The sequence below is a fragment of the Rattus norvegicus genome, chromosome 7 (genome assembly GCF_036323735.1).
Source record: "Rattus norvegicus strain BN/NHsdMcwi chromosome 7, GRCr8, whole genome shotgun sequence".
Lineage (NCBI taxonomy): Eukaryota > Metazoa > Chordata > Mammalia > Rodentia > Muridae > Rattus > Rattus norvegicus.
In genome coordinates this window covers 58,484,398-58,501,747 of record NC_086025.1, presented here as the reverse complement: position 1 = coordinate 58,501,747, position 17,350 = coordinate 58,484,398, and the positions used below count along the sequence as shown (strand labels likewise).

At 45.8% G+C, this 17,350-nt stretch overlaps 1 protein-coding gene across 2 annotated transcripts in view; it reads right to left on the bottom strand.

Moving 5' to 3' along the window:
* Positions 1-17,350, bottom strand: part of Wif1 (Wnt inhibitory factor 1) — a 70,528-nt gene that overhangs the window by 2,106 nt on the left and 51,072 nt on the right. Inside the window, exons 4-10 of one of the 2 annotated variants that reach the window (XM_063262863.1) lie at positions 16,785-16,925; positions 15,625-15,720; positions 14,598-14,693; positions 8,800-8,895; positions 2,164-2,259; positions 1,549-1,644; positions 277-492 (exon numbers count right to left, since the gene is read on the bottom strand). In XM_063262863.1, coding sequence (XP_063118933.1) covers positions 443-492; positions 1,549-1,644; positions 2,164-2,259; positions 8,800-8,895; positions 14,598-14,693; positions 15,625-15,720; positions 16,785-16,925 — 671 coding nt within the window. In that variant the 3' untranslated portion in view covers positions 277-442. Of the gene's footprint in view, positions 1-276; positions 493-1,548; positions 1,645-2,163; positions 2,260-8,799; positions 8,896-14,597; positions 14,694-15,624; positions 15,721-16,784; positions 16,926-17,350 lie in introns of those variants that run through there. The other variant, NM_001399510.1, reaches the window with a different exon arrangement.

The window sequence follows — 17,350 nt, the reverse complement described above, 5'->3', positions numbered from 1 at the left end:
ACATGCTTCCGTACTACTTGGCTCGCCACCCATGAAGCCCAACCTCCCTGCTGGGGTGCGAGAGCCTCCTCTCCTTTATGATGCCTGGGTGCCTAGGACCTCCCAACATGCCACCCCACTGGGAATCTGCTCTTTACCAGAACTCTGTGACTCAGACATTCCCTGTCACCTCCCCTGGTCAAAATAAACCCCATTCTTTCAGCTTAATTCTCTTAGCTAATGTACAAAACAGATGGGTGGCCACCCCAGAATAGGTTTGCAACTGAACCAGTACCAGGCCATCTTCTTGGGTGCAATGCTCTCTCTGACAGAGGAACTACTGACGGCAGGTGAACCAGTATGGTCTACTGTGGAGTGCAACGTTGTGGGCTCCTCACTACGAAGACGGGAAGGCTCTGACTTGCTTTCATTTTGGATGGGTGGCAGTACCTTTGTGCCCAGCTCACTGGGCATGCTCGCCGGGCTGCATTGCACTGCCCTCTGACAACTGGTCTAGAAAGATATTGGATATGTAAGTTATTTATTCAAATACGTATCTTGTTTTGGAGGTACGGCAAGATTGGGATCATTTGTTTCTAAAGTGTTCCTTGAACACCACCTCCTTTTCCTTAAATCAAGGTAAACAGTGGACACAGGCACAGGAGGCTGCTCTAGGTGACAGCCATCTCTGTCATTTCATATGCCTGTCAATCATTCCCACTCTGCATCCTAGATTGTGTTCCCTACAAGGCAGGGTCTTTCCTTCCTCCTTGCTCATGTGGTTCTAATGCTTGCATTGGGCATAGAGGGGTACACCATCGATGCTGAATGGCTCGATTTATCGGGCTTCATTTTGTGTATACAGTATTCTTGCAGTTTATCTATATCGCTAGTTTATTTGGGATAGTCAGTAAATCTGAAAGACACGGTCACGTCAGAATATTTTCCCAGGAAGGGTTTCCATGGGCCTGTTCTTTCCTTCAAAGCGACTCATCTAAACTACATCCAGTGCCACTGAAAGATCTCAAAAAACATATTGCTCATTACATATGAGTTGATAAAGCTTGATTTTTGAAGCAAGAGGTCAGTAGACGCTGGTGTTCACTTAAAATCTTAAGGAGAGAGTATAGTGCTCCACCAGGACACTTGTCTAGCAAGGCTTGTGGCTTAGGTTGGGTTCCCAGAAACATGATTGAAAAAGAGAGAGAAAGGGGGAGAGGGGAGGGAGGGAGGAAGGAAGAAAAAGAAGGAAAGAAGGAAAGAAGACCAACTTTAGTTAATCAGTTTCCTCCCTCAGCACACCAAATTACTGAAGTAAATTAATAATTAAATTATTAATTTAACCTAGAGACTGTTTCTGGAGATGTTTTACAAAACTGGTGGCATTTTTCAGGCCTTCTGCTATTCTGAAGTTAGGTTGGCTTTGATGTTGATAGAAGAGATGAACAGAGGCCACCGGGAGAGAAAGCGTCACTAATGACTCTGTGAGCAGGGCTGAAGTAAGGTTATCTGGCTCCCCAGGGCTCCCCAGGGCTCCCAGGGCTCCCCAGAGCCAGCTCCACTACTCACTTTTATTGCAGTGTCTCCCATGCCAGCCCTCTCGACACTGGCATTTGTTGGGTTCGTGGCAGGTTCCATGGGCACCGCAGCCAGGCTCGCAGACAGCTAGAATCAGAGCAAAGCATAGCTGTGTTTCCTCGGCTTTTCTGTTTCTTCTTAAAAAGATAGCTTGATAGCTGCTTTCCCTTTAGATTGGGTTAGTTTTGGCTTCCCTCACTATTTTTTTTTCCTAAGTCACTTTCCGGCCGAAAGCTTCAAAGTTGAAAAAAAAAATCCTTAGGAAGAATCTTTACACTGAGCCTCAAGCTTCTCATACACAAAGACTCTCAGTGAGATTTCGACACTGCTGCATCCTGGAAGATTATTCCTTTCAAGAAAAGCCCCAGTAGATTAAAAACAAACAAACAAAACAAGACAAGCAATGAAAGAATCTGGCTGTGTGCATAAATATTCTATGTTCAGGGATTCTCACAACACCGGTGGGCTAAGCGACCGAAGCGTATGTCTCAGGGCAGAAGGTCAGCTCTGATGCGCAGACACCACGCAGGGGGCGTGGACACTATATCCAGAGAGGACACTTAATTCAGCTACCCTGCATCTATACTGCCGCTGTGTGGTACTTACGCTTAGAGCACAGGTCTCCTTGGTAACCTTTCGGACACTTACACTTGCTTTTACCAATGCATTTACCTCCGTTTCGGCAGGGTTGGGGGCACTTGCCTGCAAGAGAGAGAGAAGTAGCTAAGGATGGGAGGAGCCCAGACTTTACTGACAGTCATCGCATCCTTCAAAGGAATAACAAAGCTTTGAGAGGAGAACTGCTTTGAAATGTCAGTCATTGCTGAAATGTCAGTCATTGCCATTTATTTTAGGTCTATGTGTTAGCGTTCTGTCTAAGCTCCGCCCCACAGTTACCTGGCAACGGCCAGGAGTGCCTGACTCATTATAAAGGGGGCTGCTTGGCCCCTCCGGGCTCTCTTGCTCCATCTCTGTTCCCTTCTCCCCCCATTGCCTTCCCCCTTCTCTTTCCACGTGCTCATGGCTGGCCTCTACGTCCCTCCCTCCCTCCCTCTTTCTGCCTCCCTCTCTCTTTCTGCCTCCCTCTCTCTCTGCTTTTCTCTGCCTCTACTACCCTCTTGACTCCCCTCCGCTTGGCTGGTCCCTCAGGGGGAAGGAATGCCTCAACATGGGCCCGCTGAGGCACCCCCTTCCCCCACATCTCACCACACTTCCACCAAAATCATATTCCTTCTCCTCTTTATCTTTTTACAAGCACATCACTATACTGGCTTTTATATTGTTTTTGTTTTGGAGACAAGCCAATTATATATGTGATATTACAGTATATAACATAAGATACAGCATATAACATGTAATGCTTCTTTTTCCACAATGAATGAACTGAAACTAATCTGTCTCATAAATGCCTGTAGTTTTATACAGTGTTCTACATCATAGTGTATGGCTGACTTTAACTACCTGAAGTTTTCTATAACCTCTGGTTCCTGCATATCACTTCTTCTGGAAGTGAGTCTGTCTGTAGCTACACCTGATGGTAGCTTAGCCTAGCACCTTCCGTATTTATTTTCCTCTGCAATCTAGATTTTCCGATTCGAAGGATGACTTTTTAGAAGTCACTGATAAGGTGCTGTTACCCCAAAGCCAAAGCCAAAGCCACATCCTGCTAGTGAGCGATGACCTCCAGGAGAAGCCAGCGACCACTAGGGTTCAGGTACCAGTTTGGGATTCTGTTCTTCATTTCCTTATCATTATCATTATCATATTATTATTATTATTATTATTATTATTATTATATAATGAAATCTTTGCCATTAACAAACTTACCTTTCACTCATGAGCTCTTTTCTTTATGGCCAAAGAAAGGTTGGGATGAAGCAAACTATAATATTATTTACTAATATGCACTGTTTTTAACCAAAGAGTTGAAAAGTGTTTTGCTACTACAGACACTTAAGTTTTTACTTTGTATTTTACCCCTTCCTCCAAACTTTATTCATTTATAGTTGGACAAAGCACATTTAGTCACAGAGACAGTAAACCTTGAAAATCTGCAATACGCTAGACTTTGGCTTTTTTTCCCCTAAAGCTCCCCGCCTCTCCTTCTCAAGACAGAGTCTCATGTAGCCCAGGCTGGCCTCCAGTTCACTGTGTAGCCGAGGATGCCCTTGAACTCCTTTTTGATCTTCTTATCTCCACCTTCCCAGGGCAGGGTCCTAAGTGCATGCCATTATAAACAGTTTTATTCCGCTCTGGGGATCAAACAGGGGTTTGTGTGTATTTGACAAGTATTCTTGTACCAACCAAGCTACAGTCTGAGGCCCAAAGACCCCCTGTTTTATTGACCACTAAATGTCCTGTTTTCTAAAGAACACTCTCTCCTGCTTAATGATGAGCCCACTCTTAATTAAGAGAAAAGGCTCTAACTCCAAATTTCCAAAGAACCATCTGATGATTGATGATGATGATGATGATGATGATGATGATGATGATGATGATGATGATAATAATAGCCACAAAACTGGATCATGACACAGAATTCTCACCAGTGCTTCGGGGCTGATCATGCCAACTCCATGAGGAATGATCATTAGGGGCAAAGGAAGGCACACGTCCCTTCCATGTGAACAAGTTAACGAGTGGTGTGCTCCTTGTTGGGCGGGGTGGTGGGGCGTCGGGGTGGCAGGATGGCGGGGTAGCGGGGTGGCGGGATGGTGGAAGAGCAGAGTGGTATTCTGGTGGGCTCCTTGTTGGGTGGGGTGGTGGACTGGTTGGGTGTTGGGCTGGTGGGGCGGCGGGGTGGCCGGATGGCGGGGTAGCGGGGTGGCGGGATGGTGGGGTGGCAGGATGTTTGGGTAACAGTAACGGGGCGGCAGGATGGTGGGGTAGCAGGTTGGTGGGGTGGCGGGCTGGTGGGCTGTTGGGGTGGTGAGCTGGTGGGCTGGCAGGGTGGTGGGCTGTTGGGCTGTTGGGGTGGTGGGCTGGTGGGCTGGCGGGGTGGTGGGCTGGCGGGCTGGCGGGGTGGTGGGCTGGCGGGCGGGCAGGGTGGTGGGCTGGTGGGCTGTTGGGGTGGTGGGCTGGTGGGTTGGCGGGGTGGTGGGCTGGTGGGCTGGCGGGGTGGTGGGCTGGTGGGCTGGCAGGGTGGTGGGCTGGTGGGCTGGCAAGGTGGTGGGTTAGCGGGGTGGCGGGGTGGCGGGTTAGTGGGGCAGCAGGATGGCGGGTTAGCGGGGCAGCGGGGTGGCGGGTTAGCGGGGTAGCGGGGTGGCGGGTTAGCGGGGCAGCGGGGTGGCGGGTTAGCGGCGCAGCGGGGTGGCAGGGCGGCAGGGTGGCGGGGTGGCAGGGCGGCGGGGTGGCGGGCTGGCAGGGTGGCGGGGTGGCGGGGTGGCATGGCGGCGGGGTGGCATGGTGGCGGGGTGGCAGGCTGGCAGGGTGGCGGGGTGGCGGGGTGGCGGGGTGGCGGGGTGGTGGGGTAGCAGGGTGGCGGGGTGATGGGATGGCGGGGTGGTGGGATGGTGGGGCAGCGGGGTGGTGGGATGGTGGGTTGGTGGGTTGGTGGGATAGTGGGGTAGTGGGGTAATGGGATGACAGGATGGTGGAATGGTGGGATGGTGGGGTGGGGGTGGGGGGGAGTGAACTTGGTGGTCAGAAACAATGCAGAATGACTGGTAGAGTCTTCTCCCTGATTCTATTGGAATGTTTATGTTCTTAGTAAGAGGGAAATAAAAACTCTTCAGTTCTTATCAGCTGGGAAGGACAGAGGGAGGGAGGAAGGGAGGGAGGAAAGCCCTTCTGGGCTCTTACCTCTCAGGAATTCAAGGGACTGACAGGCCATAGATAGTTCAAAGACTGTAGAATCAGACCTCGCCATCTGATTGTTTTAGTTGTTTTAGTATTTGGAACATCCAAAGTGTCTTCAAATTGACTACTTTTGCAGAAAAGCACTTGACAACCACATTATATTGGTTGGAAATGGGTATACTGAAACCCCAAGGGGTTAACCTATTTGTAGAGATGAAGTGTTGTCTAAGGACAAGAGACTTCACTGTTTAAATAGTGTTGTAGTATAACCCATGGAGGAGTCCTTGTGAGAACAATGCCAGACCAAAAGGCATACACAGTGAGGTCATCAAATGTCCCCCACCCATGAGACTGTGGGATAGCTTCATTTTGTGACTCTGTTTCACAGACAAAAGGATGAAAAAAATACAGGGTGTTCAAGGGCTAACAACCACGGTGTCTGAGCCTTACAACAATAAATGTGTTTTGATTATTTTCTTCAACAGTCCAAGTTATTTTCTGCAGAGAACCTTTATGACGAGGTCCTGCTAAGTTATTTTTAAACTTATTTATAAAATGACACGAATAATTTTTGTGGCCTTTTTAGCTGAAGTTCTATGGAAGATTCTTAGGAAACCTATTAGCCTTACATAGTAAGATGTATGCATATTTGGCATCCAGACGGCTTTAAGGGTGCTCTGACTGACCCAGTGACGGTATCTCATAGGGTAGTATCAACATGGCTTGAGAAGGCATTATCACTGGTAGTAGCCAGAGAAATGGAAATTGGACAGACAGGCAGAAGAAGACAGACGACAGAAGACACATTTCCTTAACAAAGATGATTGAGTGTGGTCAGAGTGAGGAGCTGAGAAAGGAGAAACAATCTCAGAAAACACATCCCCTTATGGGCCAGCAATTCTCCTTCTAAGCAAACTTGGGTCATTGAGATGGCTCAGCAGGGAATGCACCAACAATCATCCTGGAAGACTAGAGTCCAGACCCCAGGAGCCAGAAGGCAGAAGTAGAGAACGGACTCTCAAGAGTTGTCCTCTGATCTGCACATATATGCTGTGGCATATTCCCATACACACACATACAGGTACACGCAGACACACACACAGACACACACACACAGACACAAGCACAGATACACACAAAGACATACAGATACACACACAGATATACATAAACAGACACACACATGCACATGTACACACACACACACACACACACACACACACAAATGCAAACCAGTCTGCGTAGAAACTTGCTCACAAATATTTACAATTGTGTTGTTCTCATCTGGTAATGAGTAAACAAATGGAGTCTATCCACACAACTGGATGGTACTCACAATGAAAACGAGTGTAGGGCTGCCATAGTCTGTTCCATGTGTGACCCTTGAAAACAGTGACCTTAAATGAAAGACTGGGCTCAAAACGCCGCATCTCCTATGACTCCATCTCTATGAGATGCTCAGGACAGGCAAAGCTAAAGAGAAAGGAAGTAGACGGGTGGTTGACAGGCCCTGGGGTTCTGAGGGGACTTGGGGACACTTCTAACAATCACAGGTATAAATGTTGGCTTGTTTGCTTGTGTGTCTGTTTGCTTGGGGGGTGGGGGCGATAAAGCATTCTGAAATCAGATAGAGGACACGGCATAACTTGTGGATATGCAGGGAGATACACTTTAAAATGCTGTCTGACAGTATGCTTATTATAGACTCGCTAAAAAATAAGAATAAATAGTTCGAGTCTGCATTTTGTTCGAACACTCTTAGAGAAACTTCAACTCCACACCTGTTTCCACCTCCCCCACACCCCATGGTGTTTCTTTTCATTGAAACAGGAAGTCCCCTAAAGGAATTTGAATAAAACTTGTGGTTGGATCTATGATGAATTTATAAAACCCTGAAATTTTATGATGAGTTTTTCAAAACCCTGCATTTTTGGTCCAGTTAGAATTAAAAAAAAAAAAAAAGCAGGAAATTGAGGGGGAAGGGAGAAAGAGACAGCTGGAAGGGAAGCAGACAGGAAGAGAGAAGAGAGAAAGGAACAGAGATGAAAGAGGGAGGGAGGGAACGAGAAAGAGAGAGAGAGAGAGAGAGAGAGAGAGAGAGAGAGAGAGAGAGAGAGGCGCGCACCTCTGCCTGAGGAAGGTTCCTAAACACAAAGGCATAAAAGGGCACCCTCACATGAAACGAGACCATGAGCAAAGACTCATAAACACACTAAGTGTGCAGTGTCTGGGGCTGAGCATCGGGAGAAACCTGAGGGGAGCCAGCTAGAGACGTTGTCATCAGGAAAGAGTAATTAATAAGAGCAGAAACCACATCCTGACGATTAATTACACGTTCTATGGAAACATCGGGGCTATTTCATTTGAACTCTATAAAAATGGTTACTTCATCTACTACTCATTAAAGTACAAAAACCCACAAATAAATTAGAGGTTGAAAGTTAAAATAGGAACTTAGCAGTATTCAATTTTGAATCTACCTCAGCTTTGGAAACAATGGCTGTACCAAGCAAGCACAGCAGTGCTTTAGAGACTGTAAGGAGAGCTAGGGAGGACCCCACTCAACAGGACACACATGGGAAAGGCAGAAGCAGACCCCTCAGCAGGCACACCGGATGGCTCGATGGCTCAACTGCTGTATGGCTCGTGCCTCTGTGAGCTTCCGTGCTAATTGTCTTCTGGGTCACAGTGATGCTTAGACTGAATTGGCTCATCTCTCAATTTCAAAGAGAGATCTGAGTGGTTTGCAGAGCTCTAGGCTGTGGTACAATCCCATTCTTTAGCTTTTTGTATTGAAACATGACAGCCAGCCATGTAGAGCACGGGCAGAGTGGGTGTCAATTTTAAGCTCACAGCTCTGCATGTTTTCTAACGGCACTCGGATAACACTGCTATAGATCTCACAGGCATCACCATCTCCCTCTAAATTCCTTTTGGTCCACAACAAGCAATTCCACTTTCCATTCTCAATCAGTTACATTGTATTCTTGAGCTTGAAAACTATGGACTCATGGGTAAACCCTTTTTGTGTGTCGGCTCCTTTTATGTAATATAACCCTGGGAGTCAATCCGGGTGTGGTGTGTTTTAGTTGCTATGTACTGTCCCCCTGCCCCTGCTTTGGGGAGGGTGTCTATCTTTTCCTCTTAGATAGGTCAGTAGGCTCAGACTGGTTGGCAGAAGAACCAACAACCCCTCTGTGTTTGTGGGTAAACAAATCTCTGAGAGCATTTGTCCTGAGCCTCCTGGGTAAATTCTCAGCTTAGCCTTCAGACAAAGCCGGCTGCAGTCAAATCCAGTAAAAAGAAACCACTAGTTTAAGACCTCACAGGAGGTCCCTGGTCTGACTAGGCTTTGGACTGGTCGGTAGCAAAAGGAAGTACAAGACAGACAAGTTTCAGTTTCCCCACCCCCAAGCTAAAAAGAATATGGAGGTCTGTACTTACTGAGTTCACACTGCTCTCCCTCAAGTCCTGGAGGGCAAATACATTTTCCTGGGTAAAAACAGGTCCCTCCATTAAAGCAGGTGGCCGAGCAGTTTGCTGTTAGAATGAATGACAGGGTGCTTCGTTAGACAGGAAGTTAAGCCTAGCAAAATTTTCACTTAAAGTGGGCGATACTTCTTAGGCATGTGTCTAATACCTTCTACATAATGAACAACCCACTTTACAGTTTTAAAATAATCGATGTAAGTTATAATTGCCGTCAAAATACAAAGACTCCACAATATAAGAGAGAATAGGGTTATCACACACTGTATTCATTCCTACAAAAAAAAAGTATGATAAATACAATCTATGCTCTAAAAATAATCTACAAATCCAAGAAAAAAATTTGAAAGCATCAAGTTGGAAGATAAAGGGAAGAAACTTCTCTGGGTTAGATAAAGGGAGAGAAGAGATAAGAGTGTCAGGTCCAACCAGGAGGAAGTGGCTCTCCGAGAGACGAATGGAGGCTTGTTTTAATGAATAGGATTTCAAAAGGGGCTGTCATGGTACTTGGAGAAAGACTCGAGTAATTGCATCCAGAGAGACAGTCTGTGAGCATGAGCATGACTGGGAGTGATGAGCATGAGGAGTGAAAAGACAATGACACTCCAAGGGATGAACACAGTGTCATTTAGCCCAAGCCCCGCCCTCTGGGCATCAGTTTCTTGAATTCCACTGATCTTTTGGCACGTAAAGTAGAGGATAGAGGATAGAGAAGTGGGAAGAGGAGAGAGGAAATAGTGAAAAGTAGGCAGCTTCCATCGGTCAGTAAAGAAGATTAAATTGGGAGCTTGGGCTGGGTGTAGAAACATACATGCCTGTAGTCCCAGAGTCCCTGGTGTAGAGGAAGGGGGAGGCCACTCTCATTTCTGGATATGTGGTGAGTTTGAGGCCAGGAGTACATGGCCCCACATCAAAGGGGGAAAAAAAGCCCAAAACTAAAAGTTGGAGCTTAGCTTTTTTAGTCTTAGTTGTAAGTCCTGGTTTTATCCCTGTGTGGTATAAAACAGATGGATAAAGGCTTCCGGTGTGAAAGTCAGAAAGGATAAAATGTGTGTGCTCTGTAGAAGTTCAACTGAAAGGTTGTCCCAGAACATCAGGCTTCTTAACTGACAAAATGCATTCAAACCGAAAGCCCCTCCCGGCTGAGGGCGACGGTGCGCTTGGCATCTTGAGGCAGAGGCAGATGGCTCTGGTATAGGATTGGGAGTTTAGGAACTACAGCACCCTGGGCCAGCTCTCTGCCATGTGGACATAGCGTTCTTAGGGCTGTGGGGTTGTTCTCACAAGTGAGTCCTGTCTCCCCACTCGTCCATATGATGCCCCAGAGTAGGAGTGGGTAAGAGGACATCAGGATCAATGCTCTCTTGGTCCACCCCCCACTATCTCTGATGCCCACTGATGTGTAAAGGACAGTGGGCCTGATAACACACTTGAAACAGAGTGTGCTAAATCTGGCTATATAATAATTTGACCGCCCACCGCCACCCCTTCTTCTTGAGTTAGCATATGGCTACGTAGCCCTTGCTAGTCTTTCTTTAATTCATCAATCTTCTGCCTTAGCCACCAGAATGAGGAGTTACAGGCATCAATACCACACCTGTCCAGGCAGTCTTGTGTCACATGACACAAGCTAGAGTTATCTGAAAGGAGGGAGCCTCAGTTGAGAAACTGTCTTTGTAAAATCCAGGTGTAAGGCATTTTCACAATTAGTGATGGATGAGGGAGGACCCAGCCCCTGTGGATGGTGTCATCCCTGGGTTCTATAAGAAAGCAGGCTCAGCACGACAGGATGAGCAAGCCAGTAAGCAGCACCCTTCCGTGGCCTATGCATCAGCTCCTGCCTTGTCCTGGCTTCCTCCAGTGATGGACAGTGATGTGGAAGTGTAAGGCAAAAATGTTCTTTCCTCCCCAATTTGCTTTTGGTCACAGTGTTTCATCCCAGCCACAGTGAGCCCAACCAGGACAACACTCGAATGAATTCTTCTTATTCTTAGTATTTTTAAACCTACTTCTGTCATCCTGACCAAGGTTTTCAACATTTCTGTCCTATGGTTTCGTAAGCTTTAAACTTGGTCACCGGAGCACAGTGTGGAGAAGAGTTGCAATCACTCAGGAGTGGGGTTTAATTGAGTGTGGTCAGGTTACAGGGACCATCCACCTCAGTAGTGACATGCTACAGGGCCGTCCAGCCCTGGAAGCTCTCTGGACTTGCCTGGCCTTGTAATCTGTCCTTGTAAGTACTCCCACGGTGAAGCCAGTTACCATGCTGCAATGTAGCCTGAGACTCTCACCAGAGCTGAAAAGATGGTGGCACGCTATTGAGACTCTGGAACCGGGAGCTTCATTGGCCCCACTTCTCTGTAAAAACCCCAGCCTCGGGTGCTTTATTATCGCAGAATGTAGGCTAATACACATTTTGCTTACCAAGAGCCAGACACAGTAACTTTCACTGTGGCTGAGTGGATTGGCCAGCACTTAACTAGGTATTTCCTAAAGTTTGTGGCAGATGTCCCCAAGCCCAATGGGAACATGAATCTTCAGTGCTCCAAAAGACAGTGCTAAAGTCTACCTCTGTGCCAACGACACTGTGTCTCAGCAGCTCCTTATTATGGTGGATAACAGAAGAATCCTCTGTTGAGCCCTTAAAGTTCATAAGTTTTATGCTCCCGGGTCTCTAGTGAGACCAAGTAGAGTTTCAGCAGATTTTCCAAGTGAGTTTTTTAAAAAATCAGTAGAGTATAACATGTAGTAAAGTCTTTCATCTGAAAGACAAAATATTATGAAATTTGAAATGCACTGGAATGCAAAGGTATTTTTTTTCTTCATGACTCTGAAGTATTTTTGACACTGTAGCATTATATATGTGCGTATATATTATATACAGATATGTATGTGTATGTATGTATATAATATATACATATATATGGGTGTATATATGTATATGTGTGTATAATATATATATGTGTGTATGTGTGTATATATGTGTTTGCATAGCATATATATGTGTGTGTGTATAATATATACATATATATGGGTGTATGTGTGTATATGTTTGTATAATATATATGTGTATGTGTGTATAATATATACATATATGTGTGTGCATGTGTGTATATAATATATACATATATGTGTGTGTGTGTATATGTGTACATGTATATGTGCATCTATGCAGTCCCAGACACTTTGGAGACAGGATTGCTTGAGTCTAGGAGTTCTCTGTGGTATCATGCTATGCCTGTCAGCTGTTTGTACTACGTTCAGCATCAATATCCCTCTTGGAAGCAGGGAACCACCAGACTGTATTAAGGAGGAATGAAGCAGCCCAGGTTGAAACAAAGACCTCAGTAGGCCTTTCCTTATATAAGCCAGGCAGCAATGCCCAAAGCTGGCTAGACAGGTCTTGGTAATCAGTCCACTGATCATGGGTATGAGTGAGTTCACTGTTCAAGTCTGGGAAGGTTTGCTGGACTTTCACTAGTTCCACTACAGGCTTGAGTTTTTAATCCATTTCAAGAGATGCCTAGTTTTGAAATAGCAGAGGCACCAGATGCTGAATATGAACGAATGAAGACGCACTCTGGCTCATTTGACTGACTTGCTGCTGTTAAAAGTTACTGTTGTCTTTGTCTTCGGGAATATGTATTTAAAATATTTTTAATCCAACACTGTGGTTTGAACAATATAACCGATGCAAGTGTTTTCAGTCATTATCCGAGTTGAATGATGGAAGACGGGAAGCAAATAGACTAATTCCAAATTGAAGGAAGAAAAAACTCATGACCCAAGTTGTCTGATCAAGTCTCAGGTCACTTGGGAGGAGGTGGGGTCTGACCAGGTAGAGTGACGGGTAGCAAGGTACAGCGGAGGGAATAGATTTGGGACAGTGATTCAAGAGATATAAGCCTCGGTGAGTGATTCGAGAGATATAAGCCTCGGTGTGCTGCTTTGGGAGCGGAGGGTGCGATGCTTCCCACATCGATTGTGGAGGTTGTCAAGAATCCAACCGGACACGGGTATGAAAGTACTGACAACCTCAAGCCACTCCTCTAAAGCACACCAAGAACTTTTTGCTTTAATTCCTCCTCCTTTCTAAAACATAGTGCACACATGTATAAAAGCTAAGAAAGCACAGGGACTGCAGTACTGCTCTGTGCTGAGTGGGAGAGCACCAGAGATGCTTCTTAGACACAGCATTTGTACACATGAAACTCAAGAAGGATGACCAAAATGCGAATGCTTCACTCCTTCTTTAAAAGGGGAAAAAGAATACCCTTAGGAGGGGATAGGGAGGCAAAGTTTAGAATGGAGGCAGAAGGAACACCCATTCAGAGCCTGCCCCACATGTGGCCCATACATATACAGCCACCCAATTAGACAAGATGGATGAAGCAAAGAAGTGCAGGCCGACAGGAGCCGGATGTAGATCTCTCCTAAGAGACACACCCAGAATACAACAAACACAGAGGCGAATGCCAGCAGCAAACCACTGAACTGAGAATGGCACCCCCGTTGAAGGAATCAGAGAAAGGACTGGAAGAGCTTGAAGGGGCTCGAGACCCCTTATGAACAACAATGCCAAGCAACCAGAGCTTCCAGGGACTAAGCCACTACCCAAAGACTATACATGGACTGACCGTGGACTCTGACCTCATAGGTAGCAATGAATATCCTAGTAAGAGCACCAGTGGAAGGGGAAGCCCTTGGTCCTGCTAAGACTGAACCCCCAGTGAATGTGATTGTTGGGGGGAGGGCGGCAATGGGGGGAGGATGGGGAGGGGAACACCCATATAGAAGGGAAGGGGGAGGGGCTAGGGGGATGTTGGCCTGGAAACCGGGAAAACGAATAACAATCGAAATGTAAATAAGAAATACTCAAGTTAATAAAGATTAAAGAAAGAAAGAAAGAAAGAAAGAAAGAAAGAAAGAAAGAGCACTTGTCGGTCTGTTTGCAAGCCTACTTTATTAATAAATCAATAGTCTGCAGCCAGCAGCACAATGAATACTGGGATACCTTTGTTAAACCCATACACTTCATAGGATACTTAAAGATGTTCTCCCACTGAGAAGTTGTGGGCTGGCTAAGTGGACGGGTCATTTTTCAAAGCCAAATTGGAATCCACTCCCTGTGAAGGAAGTCTGACATGCCACTGCCATGTTTAGAAGGAGGCACCCGACCTCTTGTAAACAGACACTGAGTGAGGACCTCTACACAAGGTCATAGGCACTGAGGCGCTCCTGCTACTTTAACATAGAGTCTCCAGGAAATGAGTCCTGCCTGTGCGCCTGCAACCTTCTCAGCAAACACTAACTAAGCTGGGATTTTTGCTTCATGGCACAGCTGATAAGAGGCTTCTCTTTGTCCCCATATTTCTTTCCCTGTCTTCCTACCCTGTCTGAGGAGCACAGACGGATGTTGTCCAGGTCACTGGCCTGTATCCCTGCACTGGAGCATTCTGGAAATAATTCTGCTGGGTCAAGCAAATTGGGTTTCTGGGTGAAGCAGTTGCCTTCACCCCACAGGACAGACTGTGTTTACAAAGTGATGACATTACAAATTCTTATTTGGGGCCATCAATATTGTTCAGTGGTTAAGAAGGATGGGGTTCGATCAACAGAGAGGCTCACAACCATCAGTAAGTCAGGATCCAGGGGATCTTATGGCCTCTTAAGATCCTTGTGTGCTAGCACACATACATACACACATAAATCTTTAAAAACAACAACGACGACGACAACAAAAATCCCATTACCTTTGTCACAGTTGACACCGTAGAATCCAGGCGGGCAGATGCAGAAGCCAGGAGTGACACACAGACCACCGTTCATACATCGAGGTATGCAGAGGGCTTATGGGGAGAAAGGACTCTGATTGAGGCCAAACAGGATTCTGGTACAGGGTCATTTTGCAATGTCAAAAATTTCCACAATTTAAGACTTTGTGGAAGACTCTAAAATGTTTACTCTCTAGCTATACAATTTTTCTATATTAAAGTTGTTTTGTGACATTAACCTGGCTGCTTTTCAACTTCTCAGCCAAGTTCTTAGACAAGAATTTTGAATTTGTTCTACTTCGAATTCTTGATTAAATCTTTCCCAGAATCAACTTGACTATGATGTGGTTTCTTAACTGTAAATGTTTTAAGCCCTATTCCTTGATCTTCAAACTCTGATACATGCAAATAAGGAATTATTCATATTTCTTAAAAGTAAATACATTTTTCACTTACTCTGGCCAAAGAAGTTCTTGGTATTTAAAGGTCTCATGACGAATAATTTCTCTGTTCTCTTTTCATATAACGTTCTCAGAAATGGTAACCTCTGAAGTAACTGCCCGAGTTATTCCCAGCCCTTCTTTCAGTTTATGCTAAGGTATAACTTATATTCAGGAGATTTAATTGGGAATCGAGCTGTTTTTAGTTGGAAGGACTTCAAATCAGTTGTGATGTTAGCTCTTCACAACTGTCATAAGGGTATCACAAATTGCACTGTAAATAAATGTAGGTTGGCTGGAGGCTTGACCACAAAGAGCAGAGGCTGAAGCTCTCTGGCCCAAGTTCTGGCCATACACTGCATTAACACGAACCAACCCGTAGAAGAACAATTTTCCAATAGGTCTTCTGTGGCTATTTAAATTTTACTGATGCTTAAAATACTTAGTAATAGTAAATAATAATAATAATAAACAATTTCAAGAGATGTGTTTCACAGGACAGAGAGTCACGTGGGGTGTCCGTGGCATCTACGTTCATCAGGAAGCAAGCGGAATCCTTTGCTTACCTTTCTCACAGTGAGGTCCATAGAACCCATCGGGACACTCGCAGACCCGCCTTTCGTTACAAAAGCCTCCATTTCGACACCCTCCTGGGCACTCAGCTGCACCAGAGAGAAACAAGGCATGAAGCATGCCCTTCACACCAGGTCAGGCTGAGACCTTGGTGGTCATTTACAATTCAATGCACCTAATGTAACTGATTGAATACCCACAATCCTTTACCTTCCCTCCACACCTGTCCTAGGTCTTCACTCAAATCTTCTTCCTGCAATCTTATTTCCAATAGTAGAGGTCGCACAGGAGGAAAGTGAAGCAATTTTTACTAGGCCTTCCTTCTGCCTACCTCCCAAAGTAGAGGGTACTGACTGGTTTTGTGTGCCAACTTGACACAAGCTAGCGTCATCAGAGAGGAAGGCGCCTCTGTTGAGGAAACGCCTCCATGAGATCCAGCTGTAAGTCATTTTCTCAATGAGTGATCAGTGGGGGAGGGCCCAGCCCAATGTGGGTGGAGCCATCCCTGGACTCGAGGTCCCGAGTTGTATAAGAAAGCAGGCTGAGCAAGCCATGATGAGCAAGCCAGTAAGCAGCATTCATTCATGGCCTCAGCAACAGCTCCTGCCTCCAGGTTCCTGGGTTTGAGTTCCTGTCCTGACTTCTTTCAAGGATGAACGGTGCTGTGGAAGTGTAAGCTGAATAAACTGTTCCCTCTCCTGCTCTCGAACCAGAGGAATGAGGGGTGTTGCCATCAATAGTCACTGCCAGAGAGCAGATGGCTTTATTTGTATACATTTAGAGCATTGACTGCCTCCTTAACTTGTTTGAACTTAATGCTAGAAGGGAAAAGGAGCTATGCCCTTTGATTAGTGGATACCCAGGGTAAAGCAAGGAGGTCCTGGCAGGACAATAGTGTGATTGTGGCTTTGTATCTTATCCCGCTACGTGCCTGCTTTGATGATAATGGACTGAACCTCCAAACCTGTAAGCCAGCCCCAATTATCCTTGTAAATGTTATTCTTGTAAGAGTTGCCTTGGTCATGGTGTCTTTTCACAACAGTAAAACCCTAAGACACCATCCCTCCCCTACAAAGTATATACACGAAGAAAAGGAAACAAAACAAACCCCGATCTCCTCTCCTCCAAAACCTTCTCTTGAGTCAGTGCTCACCTTGTTGACATGTTTTAAAGAAGATAGCATTTTGAGGGGTCCGAAGGATGGGGTTGCCTTCAGAATTCATGACAATCACATTCACTTCAAATGCTGCCACCCCATCCTGTTTGCCGAGACACGGGAAACCAACTTGAACAACTGTAAGAAAAAGTGAGGCTGTGAAGTCAATTTAGGCAATTGATTCTGGTTTTTCAGAAATCACGGGGGGAGAGAGCAAGAGGGAGCAAAGATTCACATTTTTGTGTTTCTCGTGTCTCTCCACTGAAGTGGAGATGGTATTTTGATCACCCAGGCATCCTCTGTGGAACTTATGGGGGTGCACCAGCTTTCATACCTTAAAAAGGGTTTGTTTATTTGTTTGTTTGTTTTTAATTTTTTAAGCAGGGTATTTTTAAAATCCTAGCCCTTGATAGGTAGAGGCAGGCAGATCTGTGTGCATTCAAGGTCGGCCTGGTCTCCACAGAGAAATCCTGTCTCAAAAAATTAAAAAAAGGGGTCGGGGATTTAGCTCAGTGGTAGAGTGCTTGCCTAGCAAGCGCAAGGTCCTGGGTTCGGTCCCCAGC